Below are 24,380 nucleotides of genomic sequence, written 5' to 3'. Positions count from 1 at the left end.
GCTGTTTCCTGCTGCTGCCTCGACTTCTGAATTTGTCCTGTAGAATCCATAGATTTATAAACACAATATTTGTAATTATAGTTTTTATTAATTGTGTTACTATAAAGAAATTATCAGTGACAAATGTGACAGAATGAGGAAACTTTCTGGGCAAGAAATGGCAAAAATCCTGAATGATCTACTCAAAAAGTGTGGGGTGTTTCAACCTTCCAGAAGAATGCCTGAAAAAGTAAGAACATCTCAGGCCTGGTTTTGGCATAAGTGAAGCTTCGTTCCAAGGCTTGGGGAAGAGGGTGTAAAAGACTGTCAGTCTATTGCAGAAGGAGGAGTTTTTCTTTCTTTCAAGACACATACACGTGCTCACGCAACATACCTCAGCTCTTACATAGTTTCTATTCTTTCTATTATTCATCGTAAGTGTAACTTTATTAACACACACACACACACACACACACACACACACAACAGGACCATGTTCCATGTTTTACATTATATGTGATCCTTTTGAAAATATCAGATGATTCTCTTCTGGGGTCAACAATTTTAAATCCCACTTCCAAGGGCCCAGAATGGCCCCTGGTGGAACTTAGGTAACTAAGTGACCCTCATCAAGGCCATATCTAAATGATCCCACTGACAGTAAAGGAGACTAATTTACACACTTTCTGTGATTTATATTAAGGAATAGTTTCTTTTGTGGCTTTTGTTCTTGTTCATTTGCTTTGAATTTGTCAACATGCAGGATTAAGAATAGTAGAAATATTGACAGATCAGGAACCTCTGAAAGTTGAGGCCTAACTACAGTGCTGTAAGAAATATAGCCGCTAACTAGGATCCAAATTGTTGCTAAGAAAAAAAAAATTAAAGTCTATAAAGACAGATGGGAAAAACAGGCATCTATTGTAATTTGTAGCCTGGAGGTTATTAAAAATTGATTCTTTTTTAATCCATTTTTCTTCTATCTTTACAAGGTCTTTGAACATATGGGAGATGGTTAGTAATTGTACAATTATTCCACTTACAGTTCTGAAAAAGGTGTGTATAAGAATCTTTTAAAATAATTTGAATCTTATTTTAAATATACTAAAGGAACTTGCTAATAAACAAAATCTTCTGTTATAGTTGTTAAAATTTGACTCCATTTTTTTATTATAAAAGTTATAATTTTCATTATGGAAAATCTGGAGTGCAGGAGAGTACAAAGAAGCACAGAAAAATCAAAAGGATAACATTTTCCTATAATTGTAGTACCAAGAAAAAAAATTTAACAATTTGGCATATTTCTTACTGATCTTTTCTTAAATGCATATGGTTGACCTGCTCGCTTGCTTTTTGTTTTGTTAAAATTTCAACATATATTATAGACAGTTTCATTACTCTGTTACTGAAAATTTCCCCCTGGAACTTGTTAGGCTAGAAAAGAAGCTATTAAAGACTAATAGGAGCCAACTCAAAGAGGTCCCCATTGGCCAAAGATGGAATAATTTGAACATCAAAAAGAATAATATGCAACTGACTGATAACCACCAGATTTCATAGTTATACCAAACAAAACAAAATGAAACAGAGAAAAAAAAGATCCCTTTTACCCAAAAGAATCCCAGTCCACTGGAAATCATTGGAAGCAACCCAGGGACCAAGTTTTTATGCTGAAATTTGACAATTAAAAGAAAAGAATTAGCATATATTCTGGTGGTAAAAACTGCTCCTATACAAACTATATTTCAGTATAACTGAAATCCCTCATTAATATTGGAAAGATCTTCCTTTACAGAAGCATTCTGGTTAATGAAGGTAGATGGAATTAAGAGAAATAGAAAGTTATTATTTGCTAATTATTTATAATGAAATAACTGATTTAGGCAACAAATATAATTGATGAAACCATTAGACAAAAGGCTGGAAGGGAGTTTACAGTGGGGTGATGAGGCCTTACCCGCCTGTACTAAGTATTCTTAGCATCACCAACAGTAGGACAACAGACATTATGGGCCATCTGATGGGATGCCAGATGAAGCCCACATTACTATAATTCCTTGGTATGACAGAGAACATTGAAATAGCCTTTATTGTCTCGAAAGTGTCTGTTTGCTTCCTCAAGGTATCGTTTAACTCAGATGTCAACATAGATTTTCTGTAAAGGACAGATAGTAAATATTTTTGCCTTTGCTGGCCAGATGATCTTTGTCACAACTATTCAACTCTGCCATTGAAAGCCACAGTAGACAATATACAAAGGATTGGGTATGGCTGTGTTCCAAAAACATTTTATTTACAAAAGCAGGCAGCGAACAGGATTGGCCTGTAGGCTGCATTGTGCCAACCCGATTTAACCCATTACTACTCTGTTCTCCATATGTTTTATAAGGTGGACATTAGATTTAAAGGTTGAATAGATTCAGGGCTATTTCGATGTTCTCTGCATACCAAGGAATTATGATGATTGTGTTAGTAATGAAAATAACGCTGTAATTATGTAAGAAAATGTCCTTTTTTTTTTAAAGAAATTCATGCTGAGGTATGTAGGTAGACATGAAATGACATGATGTCTAGAGATTTGCTTTAAAATTCTTCAGCAAAGTAAAAAAGAAAAAAGACAGACACAGAAAACATGATACTATCTTGCTACTGCTTAATCTGAATAAATTAGCAGCATATTGGGATTCATTGCATTATTCTCACTCTGCTTTTGAGTATGTTTTACAAAGTTTCAAAATATTTTATTTCTCAAAAACATTAATTAAAGTCAGTAACTATTTAAAATAGATATGAACACTGTATTTTTCTAACTTTCTCACTATTATTAAAATTGCTTTAATAATTTTTTTACAGATAAATCTTTGGTCAAACTTTTATCTCATAGAATGTATCTTTAAAAGTGGAATTACTAAGGCATCCAAGAAGTTTGAGACAACTTATGTTCCTATTATTATTGTATGAGAGTATCCCATTGATTCAATTCCTGCCGGTATTGAATACTATTTTGCTTGTATTTTTGCCAAGTTAATAATGAAAAATATATTTTCTGATGTTTTAGTCTGCATGTATTTAATTATTAGTGAGGCTCACTTTCATTGGTCTTTTTTACTTATTCTATAAATTGTTCATGTCCTTTGACAATTTTTCTATTAAAGTCTTAAGACTTTTTATTGACCTGTAAGAAGCCCTTTGTCATATCTCATCCAGTTTGTTGCTTGCTTTTACTTTATGTTTTTGACTTTCAAACCTTTTTCTAATTCTAGTTGTCAAATCTCTCCACATTTTCCTTTGTGACTTCTGATACTTTAATGCTTACAATGTTTTTCTTTACTCCGAGATCAACTAAATATTTACCTATACTGTATTCCAGATTTTTATAGCTTCATTTTTCATTTAAATTCTTTTGATGGTAACATTATTCTTTTTTTTTAATTTTTTAGGAAACTTATCCTTTCTGTGTTACTGTGCAATGCTTTTCCGATGAAACTTTGAAAGCACTTAATATTTTTTGCAGAGTGAATATAAACATAAATATCTATCTCTATATTTTTTAATCTACATTTTAAAATATTAGGATTGCTCAAAGTGTTTGTGTGTGTGCTTGTGTGTGTGTGCGTGTGGTGAATGATATGATTTCTCAATATTTAACTAAAGTGCCTAACAGCCAGTGACATAAAACACATTTGGTGGCAATTATGATGACCAAGTCCTTACTTTACACTCTCCTTGCACCAATTAATTACATATAAGAATAAAAGACTAGGTTCTAAAGATTATAAATAAAATATTTCTTAAAAGTCTAAGAAACATCTCTAAAACTTTTGCTTAACTTTTGAATTTAGATCTCAGAGCTTATTGCTGAACTAAACAATTCCAGAAAAATATTTAAAAATAATATCAGGTGAAGGAGAATGTGGTTTTATGTCATTGTCTGGAAACATTCAGTTATAGCTTGATGCTGTTCAATGTTCAGTTGCATAATTTGGAGGAAAAAATCAATACTATTTTAAGGAAACATTACTTAAAGGTATATGGAAATGAAGTTGATTCTCATGAATGACAGAAGCATTTACAGACTACTTATTCATCCATTCAACAAATATTGATTAAGTATCTATTATGAGCCAGACATTGCTCTGGGTGTTATTATTCTTAATGCCCTAGATACTGACACTTTTGAAGATTGTCTGATGAAGACAGATAAAATGTCACAGCTTAAATTCATCATTAATCGGAAGCCTGTGAAATATCACAAACCAAAATGCCCTGAAAGAAGGTAAGGTAAGAAAAGTATTCAAATGCACTGAATGTAGATAAGGTAAGAAAAGTAACATTTATTAAGTAGTTATCATGTGGCAAGAACACTAATTTTTATCATATTAATTAATAATATCTTATTTTATACGTGGGAAATCTGAGGCTCAGAGAGGTTAAGAATCTCAGTCACAAATCATCTAAGCAATTGACTCAAGATTCAAACTCAGATTTGTCAGACTATTAAAATCCCTGTTTTTCCAACTACCACAGCTAGTTGTTTTCTAAATTTTTCTGTGTATATTTGTTCCAAGAGGAAACAGCAGCAATTCTGGGAATGCTCAAATTAAAAACAGACAAAGGAAGCTGTTAAAAAGGAGCCATCTCATAATCAGCAGACCACAAAAACTTAAGGCAAGAAACTCTTTCTAGTTGTTTCCAGTTTTCCAATATTCTTATTTTAATTCAGAAACCATATAATAATGTGTGCCATTCAGATCATTTTGCATTCTAGGTTTTCGATAGCAAAATTTGAACTTCTACTCTAATTTTAGCATCTTTTTGGAGTGAGAATTCACAAGTCTGTAGACAACACTAATTTTGCTTCAGTATTATACACTGTAATACTAACTGCCAGTGTTGAAGTGTAAGAATCCATCCATCCATCCATCCATCCATCCATCCATCCATCCATCCATCCTTTCCACAAATAATTACTCATTTCCTATTGTGTGCCAGGTAGTCTTCTAGATATTAGGGATGTAATGATGATCAAGGTTCTAAGATCCTTGTCTTCAAGGAGTTCACATTGTAGTGGTAGAAAAAGAAAGTAAAAAGTAAAAAAAAAAAAAAATACATAGAGAAGATGTTGTGATTGTGATGTACAGTTAATGAAACAAACTGGGTGATATTACACAGACTAGCGAGGTAGAAGGTGGAAAGGTACTTCATTAGATAAGTTGTCATGGAAGGTCCTGAAGAAATCATTTGAACTGAGCCCAAAAAATGAGAAGGAAATAATCATGGAAAAGGCAGGAAAAAGAAGCCCAGGCAGAGGGAACAACAAGAAGTTTGGGACCTCGAGACCAGGAAGGCTGAAGGGAAGAAGACTGATGAAGAGATTGATGGGGGGCAGAAGCCAAGCACGCGCAGGAGTGTGGGTCAGGAATCCTAAGTGTATCTTAAATGCAGTGGACATCACAGCATGCATTAGACAGGAGATGACAACAATTTGGTTTGTGAAGAATAGACTGTATCGGTAATAATATATCTAATTTTTACTGGGTGCCTACTAAACTAGCAGGCATGTTCTAAACACTCAACACAAGTCTTAATTAACTGAATCTAATATCTCCTTGAGGTAGGCACTAATAACACCCTGCTTTGCAGAGGGCATACACAACTATCTCCAGTGTTTCAGCCATCTACCGAGGTCACAGTTGGTAAGTGGCAGAGCCACGGCAAACAGGCTAACTCCAAGGCCTCCTTCTTGACCACTATGCTGCGTGGCCCTTTGGGAATGGAAGAACAAAGCACATAAACCCACACGGAGGTCACTGCCATAGTAGAAATGAGAGATGACAGTGGTTTGACTAGGGTGGCAGTATTGAAAATTGAGAAAAGTAGATGAATTTGGGATATATTTTGGAAAAATAATTGAAAGCATTAATTTATGACAATAAACCATAGGAAAAGATTAAAAATGTCTTCTAGGTTCTTTGCTTAAACAATGGGGAACATGGTGGTCATTTCTGAGTTGGAGAAAAGTGAGTTTACGAGTAGATAAGGGTGAAATCAAGACTTCTGTTTTTGATGTGTTAAACCTGAGGCACAAATTAACCACAGCATTGGAGATATTGAGTAGGCGGTTGGATATGTGAGCCTGAAGCTCAGGGGAGAGGTGCGGGAGCATCACCAACCTACAGGTGAGGGATTTAAAGATGTGAGCCTTTGGAGGGTCAGAGAAAGAAGAGGGCTGAGGACTGAGACCTGTGACATTGTGGGGATGAGGCGGGGGGCAGCCAACAAAGGTGACTTCAGAGTGACTTGAGAGGCAGGCGGGACCACAGGAGCCAAGGAGGAAAATCTTTCCCAAGAGACAGGCTTATTCAATTGTGTTGACTGCTGCTGAGAAGTCAAGGAAAATGAAGGCTGACAAGAGAAAGTTAGCCTTGCCAGTGTGGTCACGCACGTGCTTGTCAAGGGCAAACTATGGAGACAGGTTTTGGAGAACTCTTGCTACAAAGAGGAACAGAGAAATAAGTTGGCAGTTGCAAGCTGATGAGGGGTCAAAGGGAGCTTGTTTTCTTTGAAAGCTGTGTATACTCGAGCATATGTATGTGCTGATGGAAATGAGCTCGTAAAAGTAATTCAGAGGAAGCACCTTCACCAAGACGTGCAACCTACATCTATAAAAACACAGTGGAGACTGGAATAATTATTTAATGAATGTCTCCCTGGTTTCTTGGAGACAAAATAATCATTGCACATATAAACATTCCCGAAATTTCTGAGATATTTTGGAGCCTCCAGTGCTCCCATAAAAGTCATTCTAGGGCAACCCCCAGCAGCGAAGGAGGAAGTGAAGTGAAATGAACTGAGGCAAGTCTCCATTTCTTCCTAGAACTCGGGCTCTGAAAACAAGGGCCTCTGTTTGGTTTTCTACCAAGCACCGGTCAAGTTGTTTGATTTGTGTTAGCAGCCAGAGGAGAGGGCATTTGGAGGGGAAAATATCTTGGTCCAAATATGTAATGTAGTGTGAATAAAGAATCTACCTAGGAGTTTTGGTGAGAGAGCTACTGGAAACAGGAACTCCATCATTGCCAGAAGACAGGTGAGCCCAGCAAGGAGGGGAGGTGCAAGCTTTTATTTCTCTCACTCTTTCTTTCATAGGGTTATGATCTTTCCCAAATAAGCATGTTGCTCAGACTGCTGACCTTCCTTCTCCTTAGCAGTATGAGTTTATTTGCAGTTTCTAAGCGATGCCTTTTCAAAGACTCCATTTTTTTTAAGGTTCTTTGGCAGGAGGAGAGAGGGAGGGAGAGGGGGAAGAATTGGAAAGATAGGGAGGAAAGAAAAGAAAACAGAGACACACCAAGAGGCTATCTCTTATTCTCCTGGGAACTTTACAACAAGAAACTTCAAACCACTCTAAGGACACCTGAGTTTCAGTTGGCGCTCTTGTGGCAATGTAAATACCCGTCCCCCCTCCAACTCCCTCTTCTATTTGTTCTCACATTGAGAATCTGAAGATAGTGATGGTCAAGATAGAGTAAGGGATAAACATGGAAGAACATTAAGGAAAAAACAATGCTCATTATACAGTTCATGTAGCTGCTACCTTTGGATTTTCCTATTTAAAAAAAAAAAGAAAATTATTTTAAATAATATACATGTATCATGGTATTTACTTCGTTTTTTAGAAAGGACAAAGAAAAGAGAGAGAAAAAGAAGAAATATGCTCATAATTCCAGTGCCATTTATAAAATAAAATTCTGGATTTTGAAAGTTAGCATCGCAAGTGAAATGTCCATCCACAGAAGAATGGCTGAATAAATGACAGCCTTCCGTAGAGTGGGGTACGTGTGGTCATTGCAATGGCTGAGGGGAATTCCATGCACTGGCAAGAACGACAGGCAAGTTCAGGTACTGCCTGAAATACCCATTGCTGGGTAGGCGTCCTGTCAGCATTGATCATCGCTGCAGTTCACCTGCTAGAATGAGTTCCTTGCCCGCAGCAGGTGTTCAATAAATGTTTACTTAACAAGCGAACGGAAAAGATCACAGATTAATAGAGTATGATCTCCCTTTGGTGAAAAGCAAAACAAAACAAAACAAAATACTATAAATGCAATGACCTCCACCCTGACATATGTGTTTGCATATTTCTTTTATTTTTAAATTCGAAAACTATGCTATAAGTATTAAAGAAAATATAATCCTCAGAAACACGTCAGAATAAATAGAAGGGTAGGTTAGGGTCCATGGGTTCTCAAGAGTTCTGAGGGGGAGGTCAGTGGCTAAGAGGAACCCTGTCTGCATAGCCACCCACACCAACGGGGACAAGAGAGAGACCGAGCCAGCCAGGCGAGAGGAGGAACCCAAGGAAAATTCAACTGAGAGCACAAGCTGAAGGATGTGTTTCGACGGATGATGGTGAGCGCTGGATGAGCCCACCTGAGGGGTACTAGCCAAAATGACTGGCCTCCCCGCTCTGGAGCCAGAGGAACATGACCCCAATGACTCCAGGCATTGGGGCCCCTGGACATGACAGTGGCTGCCCGACAGTGTGACAGCAGCTGGGTCAGGAGTCCCTCTCTGCTTTGGCCGAGGAGGGGCTGGACTGCGTCTCCACAGCAGGAGATAGCCAAGCTGGGCAGCAGGAGAAGTTTGGGGGAGTTATCGGGCCCAGGACCAGCAAAGCCTGGACAATGGAGGCACGCCCAGCAGTCTTACATACCTGAAGCGCACTGAGTCTCCTGGGTCGGTGGGAGGGCACTGGTGCTCTCAGAGTAAAAAGCACCTGGGTGTAGGGTGTGGTGGCAGCTAGTGTCAAGTTGCAGTCCTGGGAAAATGGGTAAGTGGCTTTGTGCTAAATTCCTTCTCCACTCGAAACTGGACTGCTGGTTTTTCTCATGGCTTGCAGGTGCCAGCTCTTAAGAGGAGCATTTTCTGATTTTTATAGCAAGAGATTTCTCTTCTAGCTACCCACAGCATTGGGGAAGGCGAGGGTTCTATTGCAGATTTTTTTTTTGCTTGACAGAAACTCCTCAATGAGTTATTAAATGAATGCTTCTTTCATTTAATAAAGCTATAACATTGAGTAACGGGTACGGTTCTAGTTGTTTTATTTCCCCAATTATTAAGGTAGCATTCTGCTCTCAATAGATTTTATTAAATGAACGAAAACATATCACTTGTCCTTTTCTCAAAATTATGCCTCTACCACATTCCAACATATACTTGCTAAGCAACTGCTGTGCATGAGGTATGGTGCAGGGAGCTATCCTGTTCCTGCCTTCACGGAGCCTACAGTCTACTGGGGAGTTGGGTGACTAAAGAAATTTTAAAACCAGGTCATGTGATGTGATAGAGGAAGCGTAAAGAAGAGGCACCTAACCTAGACTTTGAAATGGACCCTTCGGACACCTACCCTGACCTATGAAGACACTCACCCACACAGTCAACCCTTGAACAACATGGGTTTGAACTGTGTGGGTCCATTTATATGAGGATTTTTTTCGATAAACAGCCTTCTGCTGTTGTTACCTCTGGGTTTCCCATCCACAGATTCAACCAACCTCAGATGGAAATCAGTATTTTGAGTCCACTGTTGGAGATCCGCAGGTGGGAAGGGCCGACTGCATCGTTGTTCTGCACCATTTTATAGAAGGGACTCGAGCACTCCTGGGTTTCGGTATCCGTGGGGTCCTGGAACCAATCCCCCGCAGATACCGAGGGAAGGCTGTCGTTAAGGTTTTGGGAAGTCAGAAGTTATACGCAGATTTTCAACTGCACAAACAACTGCATTGTTTGAGGGTCAACCATATTCACATCCAGCCTTTCTTTTCTTCCCTATATGAGTATTTTTGGGTCTATCCCCAGTCTTTTAACAAAGTTATCACTTCTCTGCTATTTGCAATCTCTCCTCTCTCTCTCCCTGTCTCTCTCTGTCTCTACTACCTCTCTCCTTCCCTCCCTTCCTCTCACTCTCCTTCCCTCTTTCTCTCCGTTTTTTTCTTTCTGTTTATAGTGTATTTCCCCTCATCCTAAAAACCGCATCAAAATAGCTATCATTTGATAAACGCTTTATCTTTACTATAAATCCAACACTTGTTTTTATTCTATTTTCTCTTTCCCACCTCATTTAGGCTTTTCAAAAATATCTTTACACTCTGTCACCAACCATTCACATCTTGGCCTGATGCAGTTTAGATCCCATCCCCCCAATTGTCTGGGACCATTTCTGCCTAAGATCACTGACAACCTAGTGGTCTTCTCCCAGAGTGCTTTTTAGTGCACACCTTACTTAATCCTGCTGTGACCTCTGAATCTGCTGGTTGTTTTCTTCTTGAAAGTTTTTCTTTGGGGTTGGAGACACTGTCACCCCCAGCTCTCCTCCTTCCTCTCTCTGTGTGCGTTTCATTCTCAGGGGACTTGGTTTTCTTATTCCACCTACGTCTCGCTTTATCTCGGAGTTCTAGCCTTGGTCCTCTAATCTCCCTCTGTGCGCTCCCCTCCGGTGATATCAATTCCCTTGTCTTCAGGTACCAGCATCTCCGACTTCTCTTCACTCCAGATCTTTACCTTTATCTCAAATGCAACAAAGCCTACTCTGAGCTCATCCATCACTGTCCTCTCCCATGTCCTGATGCTCCATTTCTGCTCATCCACTGGAAACTTGGACACAATCCTTTCCCTTCCCTTCCACTTGCAATCGGTGACTAAGCCCCCAACCTTCACACATATCATTTTATCAGTCTTCACTCAGACGGCCATGGTGCCTTCAAACCAAGCCAGCTCCTCATAATTAATTGCCTGACCCTCCCATCCACTGTCCAATGCATAATCAGAAAGATTCCCCTAAATCATAAATCTGCTCATGACTCCTCCCTGCTGAAACCCTTCACTGGCTCAGCAAGGTCGCGAGGAGTGGCACGGTGGCAGCCCAGGAACCATGCCCTGCTATTATGCATGCTACTTGGCCCACAAAGTTAAAAAGCGAAGTTTTAAACATTCTGAATACCACTAGAAGGGGCGCACACTGTCCAGTTCTAGAGTCCCCTCTACTGTCATCTACCCAGGCGGCCCCACTCTTTACATTACTGTTGTAGCTCCTCTAGGGACCCTTGATCTCATGGATCCAGTTCTTGGCCCAGCATATGAAGCTTTTCCCGATCTGACCCTGCCCACCTTGCTAAGCTCATTTCATGCGTTTAACTCAGGTCTGCCGATCCCACGGCTCATGTTTATCCTCTACGCTACACTAATCGATGTTAATTCTTTGAATCTTTGGGCTCATGAAATGTGAGATGTCAAAGTGATAATAAATGGAGCAACAAACTCAGATTACAAGGAAGGAGTGTGTGTGGAGTGAGTGTGGGCAAAAGGGACAGGGAAACAAAGCAAGTGAGTAAGGACGGTCATATGGGTATCACATCCAAAGATCTGCTATCCCTTTATTTTGATGCCCAGGTTAAGCAGTAAAATAATGGATTTTTCCAATCACTGTGTTTTATTCATCACTATAGCCTTAACACAATTTAAATACCTACAAATCCTTTGTAGGTTTTTAATAAATGCTTATTGGATAACATTTTTCAGAATCTTACAAAAAGCTAAATGTCCTGCTACTACCAGGCCACGGTTTCTCTTTTTTTTTTTGGTCTCTTTCAGTGTACGCACTGGCTGTTCAAGGTACACTCATGGTATACCCACTTCCTGTGCACCTGAAGTCATCCTAATACCAAAGAAAGAAAGTACAAAAGAATAAACTGCAAGTATAGAAACAGGAAATCCAAAGAGAGAGAGAGAGTGTTATATAGGAAAATAAAGGAAGGACATGCTTTTTCTTTTCTTTTACTGTTCTATAATTTGAACACAAGTTAAATCCATTATGTAGTTATAAATAATATTGTTGCTAAGACTAATGACATGGGAATTGTAAACAAAGAGTGAGAAGCTATAATTTCAAAGGAATGTGGGGGCATTTTTCTTGTCCCATGCCATGAGTTTAATCTGTGTGGCTGGCCACTACCTCTACCATCTTGATCCTCATTCATCTTACGATGCCATTTTGGGCATACTCCTTGCATTTCTCATACAAAATGCCCAAACACACACAGACCACAAGGGAGTGAGGCTGACTTCAGTAGGCGTAAGAGTCATCTGGAAAACCTGTAAAATACAGACTCCTGGGCCCTCCCATTCTGCAATAATAGGTTAGGGTGGGGCCAAGGCATCTGATTTTCAACACATTTTCCTGAGGATTCTAAAGCAGACAAACACCATACTTGATTCTAAAGTAAACAAGCACTATACTCTGAAATTGAGAGATACTGTCATAAAGATGAGTTAGAACATAAAAGATTTTCACACTGAATGCCACAATTTGCTTTCAGGCATAGTCAATTCTATAGTGATTACTTTCACAGTCCCCACTGCGAAATACCTTTTTTTTACTAAATGTCAAGAAAATTTTGCTCTCATCCACCTAATTGTATGTTACCGCATTCTCAAAGAAATAGCGCCTATGCACCTTTCATTTGTAGCCTATTTCATTAGATACTGATTTCTGTGGCTGAGGCAGCTAAACAGTTGAAATATATGTTATATAGCAGTGCTTACATTCTATCCTCATTAAAATGATACTATGTCTTAGGGTCTTTGTTTTTTTTCTTCACAGCAGGTTGGCAGTCATTCAATTATCCTGTAATTTGGTACTGCAGCTCACTTCGCTTTAAGCAGTTCATCTCAATTCTGCTGTGTTCAAAAGCTTACTCTATCCAGATGCCAAGTTTCCTCCACTGGACAAAAGCATAGCAGAAATATTTTTGTTTGGCAAGGCCTGGCAAATTTTTGGAGGCATTGTCATGCCTCGGCAGAGCTCTAGTCAGGTTGTAATTTGCCTTAATTGTTCTTCTCACAAACAGCAACAATGATTACCTCTAGGTCATTGGCACTCAAAGAAGGATTTCTTCACGACCACTATAAAAATCAAAATACTTTCTGCAAACACCTTTGGATTAGACTGCAAAGAATCTTGGATTCTGACTGTTTAGTGTATTGACTTGGTACATGTTTTTTTAATGGGTTGAAGTCATATACTTGCCTGTGTATCTGTGTGTGCCGATCAGGAACATGGAAATAACGCAGAGAAATCACTGGTCTCTCGTAAGACAACCAGTGTTCCATAAGCATAATTTGTTCCACCTGCCATGTTTACAAGGCACCCCAAGGAGAACTAGCTTAAAACCCAGCAATCCATCTGCCTCCCAGTTCTAAGGGGCAATTACTGCCTCAACTAAGCAAAGAGGAATGCACAGCATGCTGCTAACCACGTCAGGTGACTGATGTATGTGACTGAGTTACCCAAGTCATCAGCTTTTCTAACAGTCCTGATACAATGACAAACACAATTAACTACCAACAAAAAAAAAGAGAGAGAGACAGAAATGACAGAGATCCAGACTCGGTGGGCCACACCCAAGACACAAATCATAAATATGGGTTTTATCACTTCTCATGGCCATGTTAAAACAAGAAATATGGGCAGGGGGGTTGGGGAAGAAAAGATAGGGTGACTTAATACCAAAACGTTGATTTAAAAAAATGATTAAAAAAAAAAAGAGGGGACACAAATGCAGGTGTTTTATTAGTATTAACTGTACTTTTTTACATTTTTTTTTAAAGAAAGCCTTAGTTAATATTTACTAAAAATATACAATGTTTTACTTGCTATGCATATAAAATAGCACCTGGCCTCCAACACTTACAGTATAAACTAACTGTGCTCAACAAAGGCCACAGTGACGAAGACCGAATACAGCTGTAAGGATGAGACTATGCTAACAGGAGAATGATTTTGGAGTACAATGCAAAAAAAAAAAACCAAAAACAAAACAAAACAAAAAAACACATGCATATCTTAAAAAAAATTCTTCTAATAAGAAGCTATTAAAAGAAGAGCTCTTTGGGGACACACCCCGAATGAATTGCAAAAGGTCACACACAACTCCTTCCCTCTGAAATGAGATAGACACAACACACAAATTAGCATATAGAATATCAAGTCATTAAATGTGCCTTGTCGAGGCTCCCATGGGAAGCAATGGGGAAGGCAGTGGTGTGTGGGAAGGAAGAGACAAAGTAGGTAAAAACGGACAGGCCACTTTGAAAACAGTTCCCAGACTCCGTAAAATTAAAAGAAAAACATGAGGATGGGGGTGGAAAACATTATCATGATTTTGTTGTAATACGAACGATAGGAAAGCCAGACTCTCAAAATAAGAATAATCCTTTGTATTAAGTAAGTTTAACTTCATGTAAACTCACTACATTATTCTTCTTTTAAAAACTGAATATCTTAGAACATATGAAGCTCTGCACAATTAATGCCTTTAACACAGATCTGGGGAACGAGTATCTAGTTTGCAGTTCTGAAAATGTAATTTTCAAAATAAATCGTATTGTGTGTGAGAGTAACATCTTCCTCTACCATTTCACTACCAGAGTGTAAGAGTCCCCCGAACTTTCACATTAGTGAATGTGATGATTTATAAAGATGACAAGCTAATGCAATCTTCTTTATAACCATAGGGTTATGAAGCAGTGGTGGTAACAGACACCTCTAAATAAGTTTAGTTTCATTCTAGCAGAGGATGGCATTTGTAATGTTTGCGTGTATCCTGGTCTCTGACTTAACTACCATGATTAAGCAACAGATACATATTCTGACCTTAGTGGTAAAGTGGCTGGATTAAAACCAGCTATTTCCCCCTGCTGGTTGGACTGTTTTACATTCTCTGCCTCACTGCTTGCAGCTTTAATGCTCCCCCCCAGTACTAAACCCATTTGTTTCTCATCCACTGACTGACCTCCTAAAGCATCATTAACACGCCCCCAAAGGTCTTGCTCCTGTCAATTTTAGTCAGCACAGCACTCAAAGCAGTCAAGGGGTTTGTCAGGGTTCTGTAGGAAGGGAATGCAAAGGAGGAAAAGGCACCAACCCAAACCTTGGAGAACTGCCAACACAGAAGGATGAGGCCCAGGAATCGAGGGAATGCTATCGGGAGGCAGGATGCAAGGCTAAAGATGAAAAGGTAGGTTTATAGATGTCCATAATCAGATGCTTCTGCCACTCAATTCTCAGCTAGTTAATGGCAGATGGATCAATATCTACTTCCGATTTTCATGTACAGCATTATGGCCTCAGTGGCGGACAGGTCTCCTGGGAAGAGACGATGATCCAGGACATGGGTCTTGGAGAGAGTGCTTTATGACCAAAATTAATAACTTTATTGGTTTTCCAAATTTATTTTCTAAAACATATTTGGAGTTTTTCTTTTGTTTTGTTTTGACTCACTTTTTCTTTTTTCTTTTTCTGATAACTCTACTCACCCTAAAGTCAGTACAGACAAAATTATGTAGAGAGAACATTGGGAATAAACATGGACTTGAGTTACATAAACAAAGCATGTCAGTCTGAAATGACATCTCCTGGGTTCATCCACATTTGACTCGAGTGATTCCTGAGCTCCAAGAGGAGTGAAAGTAAACAGCATTATATTCTGCAAATACAGCTCCAGTTTCTAAGGGTCTTAGCTGCTCCAGTTTGATAGTTTTCTTCCTTATCAAGCAAAAACCATCAGTGGGTTTCCATTTCTAACTGCATGAATATCATTCCAACAGCAATAAATAAGTTTTAGAATATAACATTTTGATAGAATTTTTCAGAACCAAGTAGATAATCTGAGGCTTTGAAGAGAAAAAATAAAAAATAGACAGCATAATATTTCTAATATACAACTTATGGATGGAATTCTTTTGTGAAAGTATAAAATAAATCCAAAGCTGCATTTTAAAAATCTCTGAAAAACTAAGTTATCACTACTAAATATAATGAAATGTTGTATCCTACTAAATTAGGGCATTAATCATGGCATCTTGAGTCGCATGTCCCTTCTCATACATGAGTTAATCTTCAAATTACATTTTCCCTAAATAAGTTCTAAAAATTACCCATTTGAAACATTCTTCATTAACCATAAGATAGTTGCTCCTTTAAATTTTACCCAAATTCCTAAACTTCCTAAAAATTCAAATTCTTCTAAGTCATGAGCTTCAATGCGTATAACAGGCTCTGTCAACTGATAGTGGTGGCACCTTCAGGAGCTATGAAGAGATTTATGCTGTTACAGAATACGCTCAGATCTTTTAGGAAACTTCCTTAGGATCTTGTGCCTTAACTGTCCTCCCTAGTTCATCATATTAAGAACCATCATTTATTAAGCATATCTATAAGTCTAGGAGTAGATTTAGGTACATGGTCTCTTTCGACCTCACAGCAAACTCTACAAGGTAGGTATTATCATCCCATTTTACGAGTGTAACTACTGAGGCTTAAGGAAGTTAAGCAACTTGCCCAAGGTCGCAAAGCTGGTAAATGGTGAAAAGGCCAGGGATTCTAGCTCAGGCCTGGAAGATTACAAAGCCTGTGCTCTTCCTCTCTCTCTAAACTGCAAGGCCTTGACCTTGAGGTTTCCGAGTTGCTTTATCTTTGGGGATTCCAAGAATAGAAGTCCACAGGCTTATAAAGGTTGCTTAGTATAAAATGCAAGCTAATGAGTTTTCCAGAATTAACGAAGGAATACATTTTTTTTAAACAGTCATGGAAACAAGTTAGATTTTACATTGTAAATTACAAACTAGAATAACATATAAAAACTGGTATGAAATTTCACTAGGTTGAACCATATGAAACTGCTGTATTTATAGGTCAGAACAGCCAAAAAGGTGCAACTACAGACAATTCATACCCATAACAGAAGTCTAGTTCTAGGCTCTAAGGGGCCCAATCTAGGTCCATTGACAACACACCTGCAGTGCACACATCTGATGCCTGTGTGTGGCCTCCTGCGGATACTGTACCTGAGCAGAAGCTGTTGCTGCTAATGGTCCTCGCTGAGCGCCCAGAGCTGCTGGGGTTGAACTCTCTGCTCTCTTCCTCAGAGAAGGGAGACTCCGAGGCTGGGGACACTTTGTGCTGTTGCTGGGGCAGATGGGGCCGAAGAATCAAACGGGGAATTCGGCTTCGGGAAATCTCCTTCTCATGACGCTGCACTCTCTGCTCCTTCTCAAAATTGGACATCAAAAGGAAAACAAAAAGAAACTAGTCTCCCCCTCTGAACTCCTTCCTGTTTGCTTCCTCTGGGCTCAGTTTCTAAGAAATCACATTTCCAAATATTGAACCTTCATAAAGTGGTCCTTCTCTCAGTTGCTGAAAAGAGCTCCCAAAAAACTCTTCCACTGAGCTAACCCTTCTAATCTAGTGAAGAGCACACACACTGGAGCAAGGATGCAAATGCACACAGGCACACACACAGACACACGCACACACACTTCCATCGCTGGCAGGAAGGTTATTCTGCTCTCCCATGCCATTCTCGACTCTCCTTCCCACTCTGGCTTATTTTATCACATTCAAGCTTTCCGCTCTCAAAGGCTTTTGATTGCTGGCAGCACAAAACTTGATTTCCTCTGAACTTTCATTTCGCTGTCCCTGAATTAGCTACAACAATTTGACTTTTGTTTTCCCGTCTCCTTATAAAGTAGACCCCTATACCTGGAACAATTCTTTCGCGATAGATCATGCAGCCTTATCTTTCAAATACCTCTTCTTCCGGCCAGGATCTTAATTATTCATTAATATCCTGGTACACAAGGCTTGTTGCCAATAGAAAAGCAAACAAAAATCCAATACCCGGTAAGATGGCTCCACCTTTTACCTCATGTTTAGCTTTTGTTTTCCTTATAAGATACCCGTGAGAAGAGATTTTTCTCTCTCTCCTTAAAACCACAGCATTAAATACAGAAGGCCACACCTTGGTTTAAAAAAAAAAATGCATAGAAAGTAATATTTTGGCAACGTTTTTCCCTTTTTAAAGTGCTTTCCCAACCATTATCTCATTTGATCCTTACAATCCAGGCCACAGAGAAGACACTAATTTGTGTCCCTTTTTACAGATAAGGAAACTGAGGCTAAAAGAGATGCTTAGTCAACACAGCACATCATCTAGAAGCAGAACAGGCCTGAAGTCCAGTGCTTTTTGGGGTCACTACCACCCAACCTTATTAAAATGGATTCCTAGGAGGAGCTCGTTGCCAAAAAAACAAAACAAAACAAAACAAAACAAAAAAGACAAAAACAAACCCACTGCTCCCTCCAACCTCTGCGACTGAAAACGGGCTTTGGATTAGGTAACAAACACTATTTCGAAACATGACCTCCTGCTCCTTTCCACACTGCTTACCAGGAATGGTCGCTGCCAAAGTAAACACCTCTGGGAGGCCCACACAGCGCAAGAATTGAAGGGAAAGCCCCAGCTGCGGGGAACTCTTGAGGTCGCTCAGGCAGCCAGCCCATCTAGGGGACAGAGCCGCACCCCGTCTCTGAATTTGTTCTGCACATCAGTCACCCAGCAGGTAGCACACGTCAGCCACTCCACTCGGCACATTGCAGACCTTGAACCCATGCTGGGTCGCGGACATGCCAGAGTCCTTATTTCTCAGGCACCAATACATCAGATTGTTTGTATTCACAGCACACACGCAGAACATCAATTGAGAGCTAGATTCCAAATCTCCAATTTCAGATGGGATTAACCCTCCAAAGGCAATCTTTTTAATCCTTGTGTCGGCCTCCCAAATCTTTTCCTCCATTGCCACCTACGCACCTCCGGGGTCTTATCATCTCTGCCTTCCCTTCGTCCCCACCACTTCCTTGCCCCCGTTTACCCCGATTCTAAACGCCACCCCTCCTGCTCGCACCTGGCCGCTTGTCGCCCCGCAATGACCACCTCCCCTCTCTCTCCGGCGCCGGCGGACCCAGCCACCCGCGCCCACATGACGTGACCTCCTTACCTTGGTCTCTCGCAGGGGTCCCATCGCGCTGCTGCCCGCCGGCTCCTCGCGCCGCCGCCGCCGCTGCCGCTGCCGCCGTCCAGGAGGAGGCACCTGCGCGCACCGAGGCGAGGAGGCTGCTCTGAGCCGGGTGCGGGCGGCGGCTGCTCCGGGCCGACGCGCCGCCGCCACTGTCACCGTTCGCGCTCGGCTCCGAGGGCGCGCCCGGCCGCCCCGCCCCGGCCGGACACGTGGTGCGGTCGCCACCGCCCGCGGCTGCCCCTGGGGCGCCGCCCCCTCTCCCCCGACGTCCCTCACCTGCTGACCCCCGCGCTGTTCCTCCCCGCCTGGGTTCGCCCCGCCCGCCTGATTTCGCCGCTGGCACGTGCCCCACCCCCACCCCAGTGCCGGGCGCCCCCTCCCCGCTTGCTGCAGATCCGGGCCCGAAGGAAGCAAGACAGGCTCGCAGCCTCTGCAGCTGGGAGGTGCCCGACGCCCTCTTTTTGGCACCTAGTATCCAGATGGAAGGCGATGCACGTCGGATGGAAGTGCCTGGAAGAGCTGCAACATCATTGAGAGCCAAAATGGAGAAAGGGAAAGTTTTTCCCTAGCGGCCCCTCCCCGGCCTCTCCGTTTTAAGTCAACATACGGCTCCCCGCAATTACCTCGCCGGAGAGACAGGGCGGGTCTCCCTGCATCCGGACCCCAGCCAAACCACTGCTGCAGGATTGACAAAGCATCTGGGTTCCGGGCTCTCAGAGGCTGCGATTCTCCTGGGGGGGTTGCATCAGAAGGGCCTTGGGCTGGCAGCGCAGCGCCGCAGGCAAAGAACGTCCAAGCAGGTTCCCGCGGGCTTGGGAGCCAGGCTGTTTAGGGCTAGAGCAGCCTTTTCTCCAGCTCTTGCCTGGCAGCCTCCCAAGGATGAGCCCCAGACACACAGCTATAGGAAGGACACTGCATTTGAACTCAGAAAGCCGGGTTCAAAGCACCACTCCACTCCTTTCAAGCTGAGTACCTTTATGCCTAAAGTTCTTGGCCTCTCTGTACTTGATCTCGCTGAACTTCAAGTTCAGTGAAACTGAGGGATAGTAATAATATCTACCTCAAAGGGTAACTGTGAGGATTAGATGAAGAAAACTGAAGAGCTGTAGCCAGCTGATTGAACAGAGCTTTCAGGTGGTCCATTCAATACTTGCTGATGCCTCTTGCATGACAGGCAGGAAAAGCATTTATGAGGTAGACAAATTTGTTCAAAAAAGCTCCAAACCGTGTCCCACTGACAACTTAGAATAAGAATCATCAGCTGGATCATGAGCCTTGATTTATTTTTGTACTTGGTATACTTAAATCTTATCTGGTGATGGAATTCAACATGTGTAATAATTTATTTGCCATTTATTCAGAATTAGAGAGTATTCTAAGCAATGTCGGTGGGGAGCAGTCTGATCCTTACACCCAAGTATCCTACATGGGAGGACTATGATCCATAAAAATCGTATTTGAAGCTCCAATATCCCCATTTGTCTGCCCTTGAAACATTTTTCTCAGTCCTCAAGTCTACGAATGCACATTCTGAGTCTAGAGAGAGCCTGAAGTCAGAGGATTAGTGAAACCCAAGTGATCTCCATGCCACCCTAGTAATAATGTCACAAATCTGATTACTTCTGTCTATTGATCAACTGCATTATCTTCATTTAGAGTCTCAACCACAAACATCTTGGATTATTCCAAACTAAAATTGTCTAACTAAAATTGTCTTGCTCCCAACTTTGCCTCATATTCCTTTCTCGCCAGTTTTTCAATTTTCCACACGGCCTTTCTTTCTTCTACTTTTCTCATTTTTAATTTATTTAATTAATTAATTTTTTTCTGGAAGCCCTTTCTAAAGGGCCAAATCAAGCCATGCTTCTTCTTTAAAACCCATTAATGACTCGCTCGGTATCCTCTAAGTAATAATCAAACTCCTGAATGTGGCACAAAGGCCTTTCATGATTTGGCCTTGTTTACCCATCTCATTTCTTGCCACTCCTCTCTCTTCTACCCAGTACCCACCCCCACTCCTCCTTCACTACCCATCACCCTTCACACGAGGATATCTCTCAAACTGTAGAATTTTCAGTTCTCTGGTGGTATCTGTTCTCTTCTAGGCTGTTGCACATGCTGGTCTCTTTGCAGAGATCATTTGTTGCATCCCACCCACCCATCTGCCTCATCGCCTAAAGACGCATTAAGTATCATTTTAGAGACAATGTCTTCCAGGAAACCTCCCTGATCTCCCAAGAAAGGTCAGGTTCTCCCAGTACATACTTCCAGGGCACCTGTATTTAATTTACCCCAGGAGAGCTGTTATGCTTTTATATCAGAATTCCCTATTTGTCTGTCTTCATCATGGATCGTGGGCAGTGCCTAGTACAGATCCTGTTACACAGAAGGCTCTCAATATAAAAGTCAAATGAATGAATGCATGAATGGGTGAATTCTATAACCCCATAAAGGGTCCATAAGTACAGAGTAAAGAACACAGCCACAACTTCTGCCCTGAAAATGACTCAGGAAAAGCTGCCTCCATTATGTCTTTGTATTTGATGATGGGGTGTGTGCCTAAAAAATCCAACATGTGTTCAGTGAAAGCTTTTACTGCAGAAGTGCAGGCAGTGAGAGGCTGTGCGGTAGCCCTGTTGTCACCATAGCAACCTGCTGAGGGAAAGGCTGATGATTTAGTGTTCAAATGTCTCTTAGCTCTGTACTTTTGGAACCCAAGCCTATTTTTCCACTGTACTAAATACAAGTTTTACAAATGATAATATCTATGTTGCCTTTAATTTCATTCAAGTGTTTCTGATGTCATTAAGAGAAATATCTTATGTTTGGATTATACCATCGAAGAGATATATAATCTAATACAGTATATTATATTCATCTTTCTCTGCTTTTAAATATTCTCATGCATCATTTTCAGTTTCTACTTACATACTTATTGTCTAGTTTTATAATTTTGTGGCTTTTCCTTTAGAAATGAATGTAACGCTGGTTTTTAGAAAATATCAGCTGCCTTAGAAGGCAAGAACCCTTCAAGATTATAAATAACATCCCTGCCCAGGCCTGGGAGGGAACGGGGGAGATAGGGTGTTGCAGATTGAGGGAAATGTGTCTATGTAATTATGCCCCCAAATCTGTTATAAATTGATTCTTTATCTGAAATCTGTAATTAAATGATTCATATTTTTCATTTGCACACAACTTTATATTTTCAGAGTTCTTTCACATATATAATCTTATTTGAGTCTCACAAAAATACTGTGAGATGTATGTGACCAATTCCTGAAACCAGATAAGTGATAAAGGATGGGTTTATGGATAGAACCCCCACCCCACCCCACCCTCCCATACTGCAAACTTCACAGAAAGACAATACAAATACACTGCCAAAGAGAAAATGTCTGTACCGTACAACCGAGACACATCGTGGTCCCCACATCCGCTCTTTCTCACAGCTCACCTGAGTATGTTGGGGGCTTTCTGGAACTCAGTCAGGGCTGACAAAGCACCATCTCCTAATCCTATCGGCTGTGCGAGCAAGCGCTGCTGTCTGTCTCAGTGACCCGATGTTGGGTGATCTGCACAGCAACAAGGAGCAGCTGACGTGCTTTACAACACGTCATGAAGAAAAGAAACTGCATTCTGGGGCATCCTGGGACTTTTTTTTTTTTTTTTTTTTTGTGGTGGGGTGCAGACCTATATTTTTCTCACCAGGGAGAGAGCTGCCCATTTTCCCATTAAGAGACTGTGTGAGTGATCAAGCCTCTTTTTATTGTATTTGTGCTATTGTTACTATGTGGTTAAAGGATTCTGATGTTTTAAAACTGTAATGAGTAGAATTCCACAACACCGCTCCCTGATGAGGGGGCCCAGAGAGGAGCTGGGGTAGAGAGGGGAGTGGATAATCTGAGGCAAAGCTGGCTTAAATGTCCATTAAGTTCAGAATGTGTCAATTACCTCTGTTCTGTAAATGAGTTTTCAGTCACAGGCACATCTCAGATGACGAACGGGAATTAAGGGCAAGTCCAGGTAAGAAGGCAGAGGTTGGGGGTTGGAGACTTTGAGATTGGTAATGATACAGTCTTCCGCTTGCCTGGTGGGGGAGCAGACATGAAGTAAGCCTCCAAAAATGCCATCTGCTCGTGTGTGGCCTTATGTCCATTTGTGAGAATATGCAAAGATACTAGCCAAAGACATAGGTATGGTGACTGCATTGAACAAACTGGGACACAAGATTGGATAAGCAGGTGTAGACATATTGGGACACATTAGAATGACTGAAATTAAGATGCTCTGGAAAGTATGAGTGCATAGGCTACATCTAGATAGCAAGAACCGAGTCTTGGCATTTCCCTAATGAAATGCTTCAAACGACTGGACAAGACAGGGAGATGTGTGGCTCTTACTGACTTACAGAAAGGGCAAAGGAAGTCATCTCTAAGGTGGGCATAGGAAGATCTAAATCCAGAGTCTGAATTTTAATCCTAAAAGCACCTTCCTTTCCCAAGAGACCAAGAGACCAGAAAGTATGAGGACAGGGCAGCTGAAGGCTGTCTGAACACTGCAGGGGAGCTACCTAGAGATAAGATGAGGCATGAAGGCCGAGACTCTTCTTAGATGTGACAGAGAAAGAGCAGGTAGCCCAGTTAGAGGCTCTGAGGGATTCATTTAGCATCCACAGCAGTCTAGGCTTACATAAGAAATTTACAATCTGGGTTCCCAGAAGCAGATCTGTGATGAGATTTGAGTTATATTAAGGTATAAGAAACTGTTCTCCATTATATCATTTATTTCCATGATTTTATACTAGCTTTCCCTTCAACTTTCTGGTAAACATTTTTTTAAATTGTTTAAAATAAGTAATTCTGCCCTTATTTCTGCTAAAAGATGGGGAGGGAGAAAGAGGAGGATTTTGAGATTGTCTACTCAAAGGCAAGAGCAGTGTGTATTGCAAAACGGAGCAAGCACAGTGCCCCAGAGGCCAACTACTATAATGGCAGCTACAGGAGCCCAGGGGAAACCTGCAAGCATCATGCCAGCTGGACCAACTGTTAGTGAGGTGAAAGGTGCTGGCGGGGGTGTGGGCAGTGGGGTGGGGCGGAGTGGGGCAGGGTGTGGAATCTGTAGTCGTGGAGCTAAGTGCAGTTTTGATTGCTACTTTATTTCTACCTCGCAGGTCATTCCTCTGAATCATTTTCCTTCATCACCTGAAATCTTGTGACTTCATGAGTAAATATAGCCTTTACTATGTAATTGTAGCTCCTCTACAATTCACTGCAGAAAAATCTGTAGGAAAATAAATCCAGAATTTGAGCATCTGGCCTATGTTGTGTCACTTGTTCATGTGTCCTCTCTAGCTATTTATAGAATGCTGATTAATCAAAAAGGAAAAAAAAAAAGTACTTTTAAAAATATTTTTTCTTTTGAAAAATACTAAAACCACATCATCAAAATTTTAGAAAGTAAAAGAATTCATCATTCATTGCCCT

The 24,380-nt window shown here is 41.0% G+C and overlaps 1 protein-coding gene across 3 annotated transcripts in view; it reads right to left on the bottom strand.

Moving 5' to 3' along the window:
* Positions 1 to 19,061, bottom strand: part of SYBU (syntabulin) — a 66,067-nt gene extending 47,006 nt beyond the window's left edge. The window contains exons 1-2 of one of the 3 annotated variants that reach the window (XM_039853531.1): positions 18,874 to 19,061; positions 16,882 to 17,086 (exon numbers count right to left, since the gene is read on the bottom strand). In XM_039853531.1, coding sequence (XP_039709465.1) covers positions 16,882 to 17,086; positions 18,874 to 18,897 — 229 coding nt within the window. In that variant the 5' untranslated portion in view covers positions 18,898 to 19,061. The remainder of the gene's footprint in view (positions 1 to 16,881; positions 17,087 to 18,873) is intronic. The other 2 variants (XM_039853529.1, XM_039853532.1) reach the window with 2 other exon arrangements.
* Between the last annotated feature and the right edge of the window lie 5,319 nt (positions 19,062 to 24,380).

The sequence above is a fragment of the Pteropus medius genome, unplaced genomic scaffold (assembly GCF_902729225.1).
Source record: "Pteropus medius unplaced genomic scaffold, Ma_sr-lr_union100, whole genome shotgun sequence".
Lineage (NCBI taxonomy): Eukaryota > Metazoa > Chordata > Mammalia > Chiroptera > Pteropodidae > Pteropus > Pteropus medius.
Note: the sequence above shows the minus strand (reverse complement) of the source record. Positions and strands in the feature narration are given on the sequence as shown.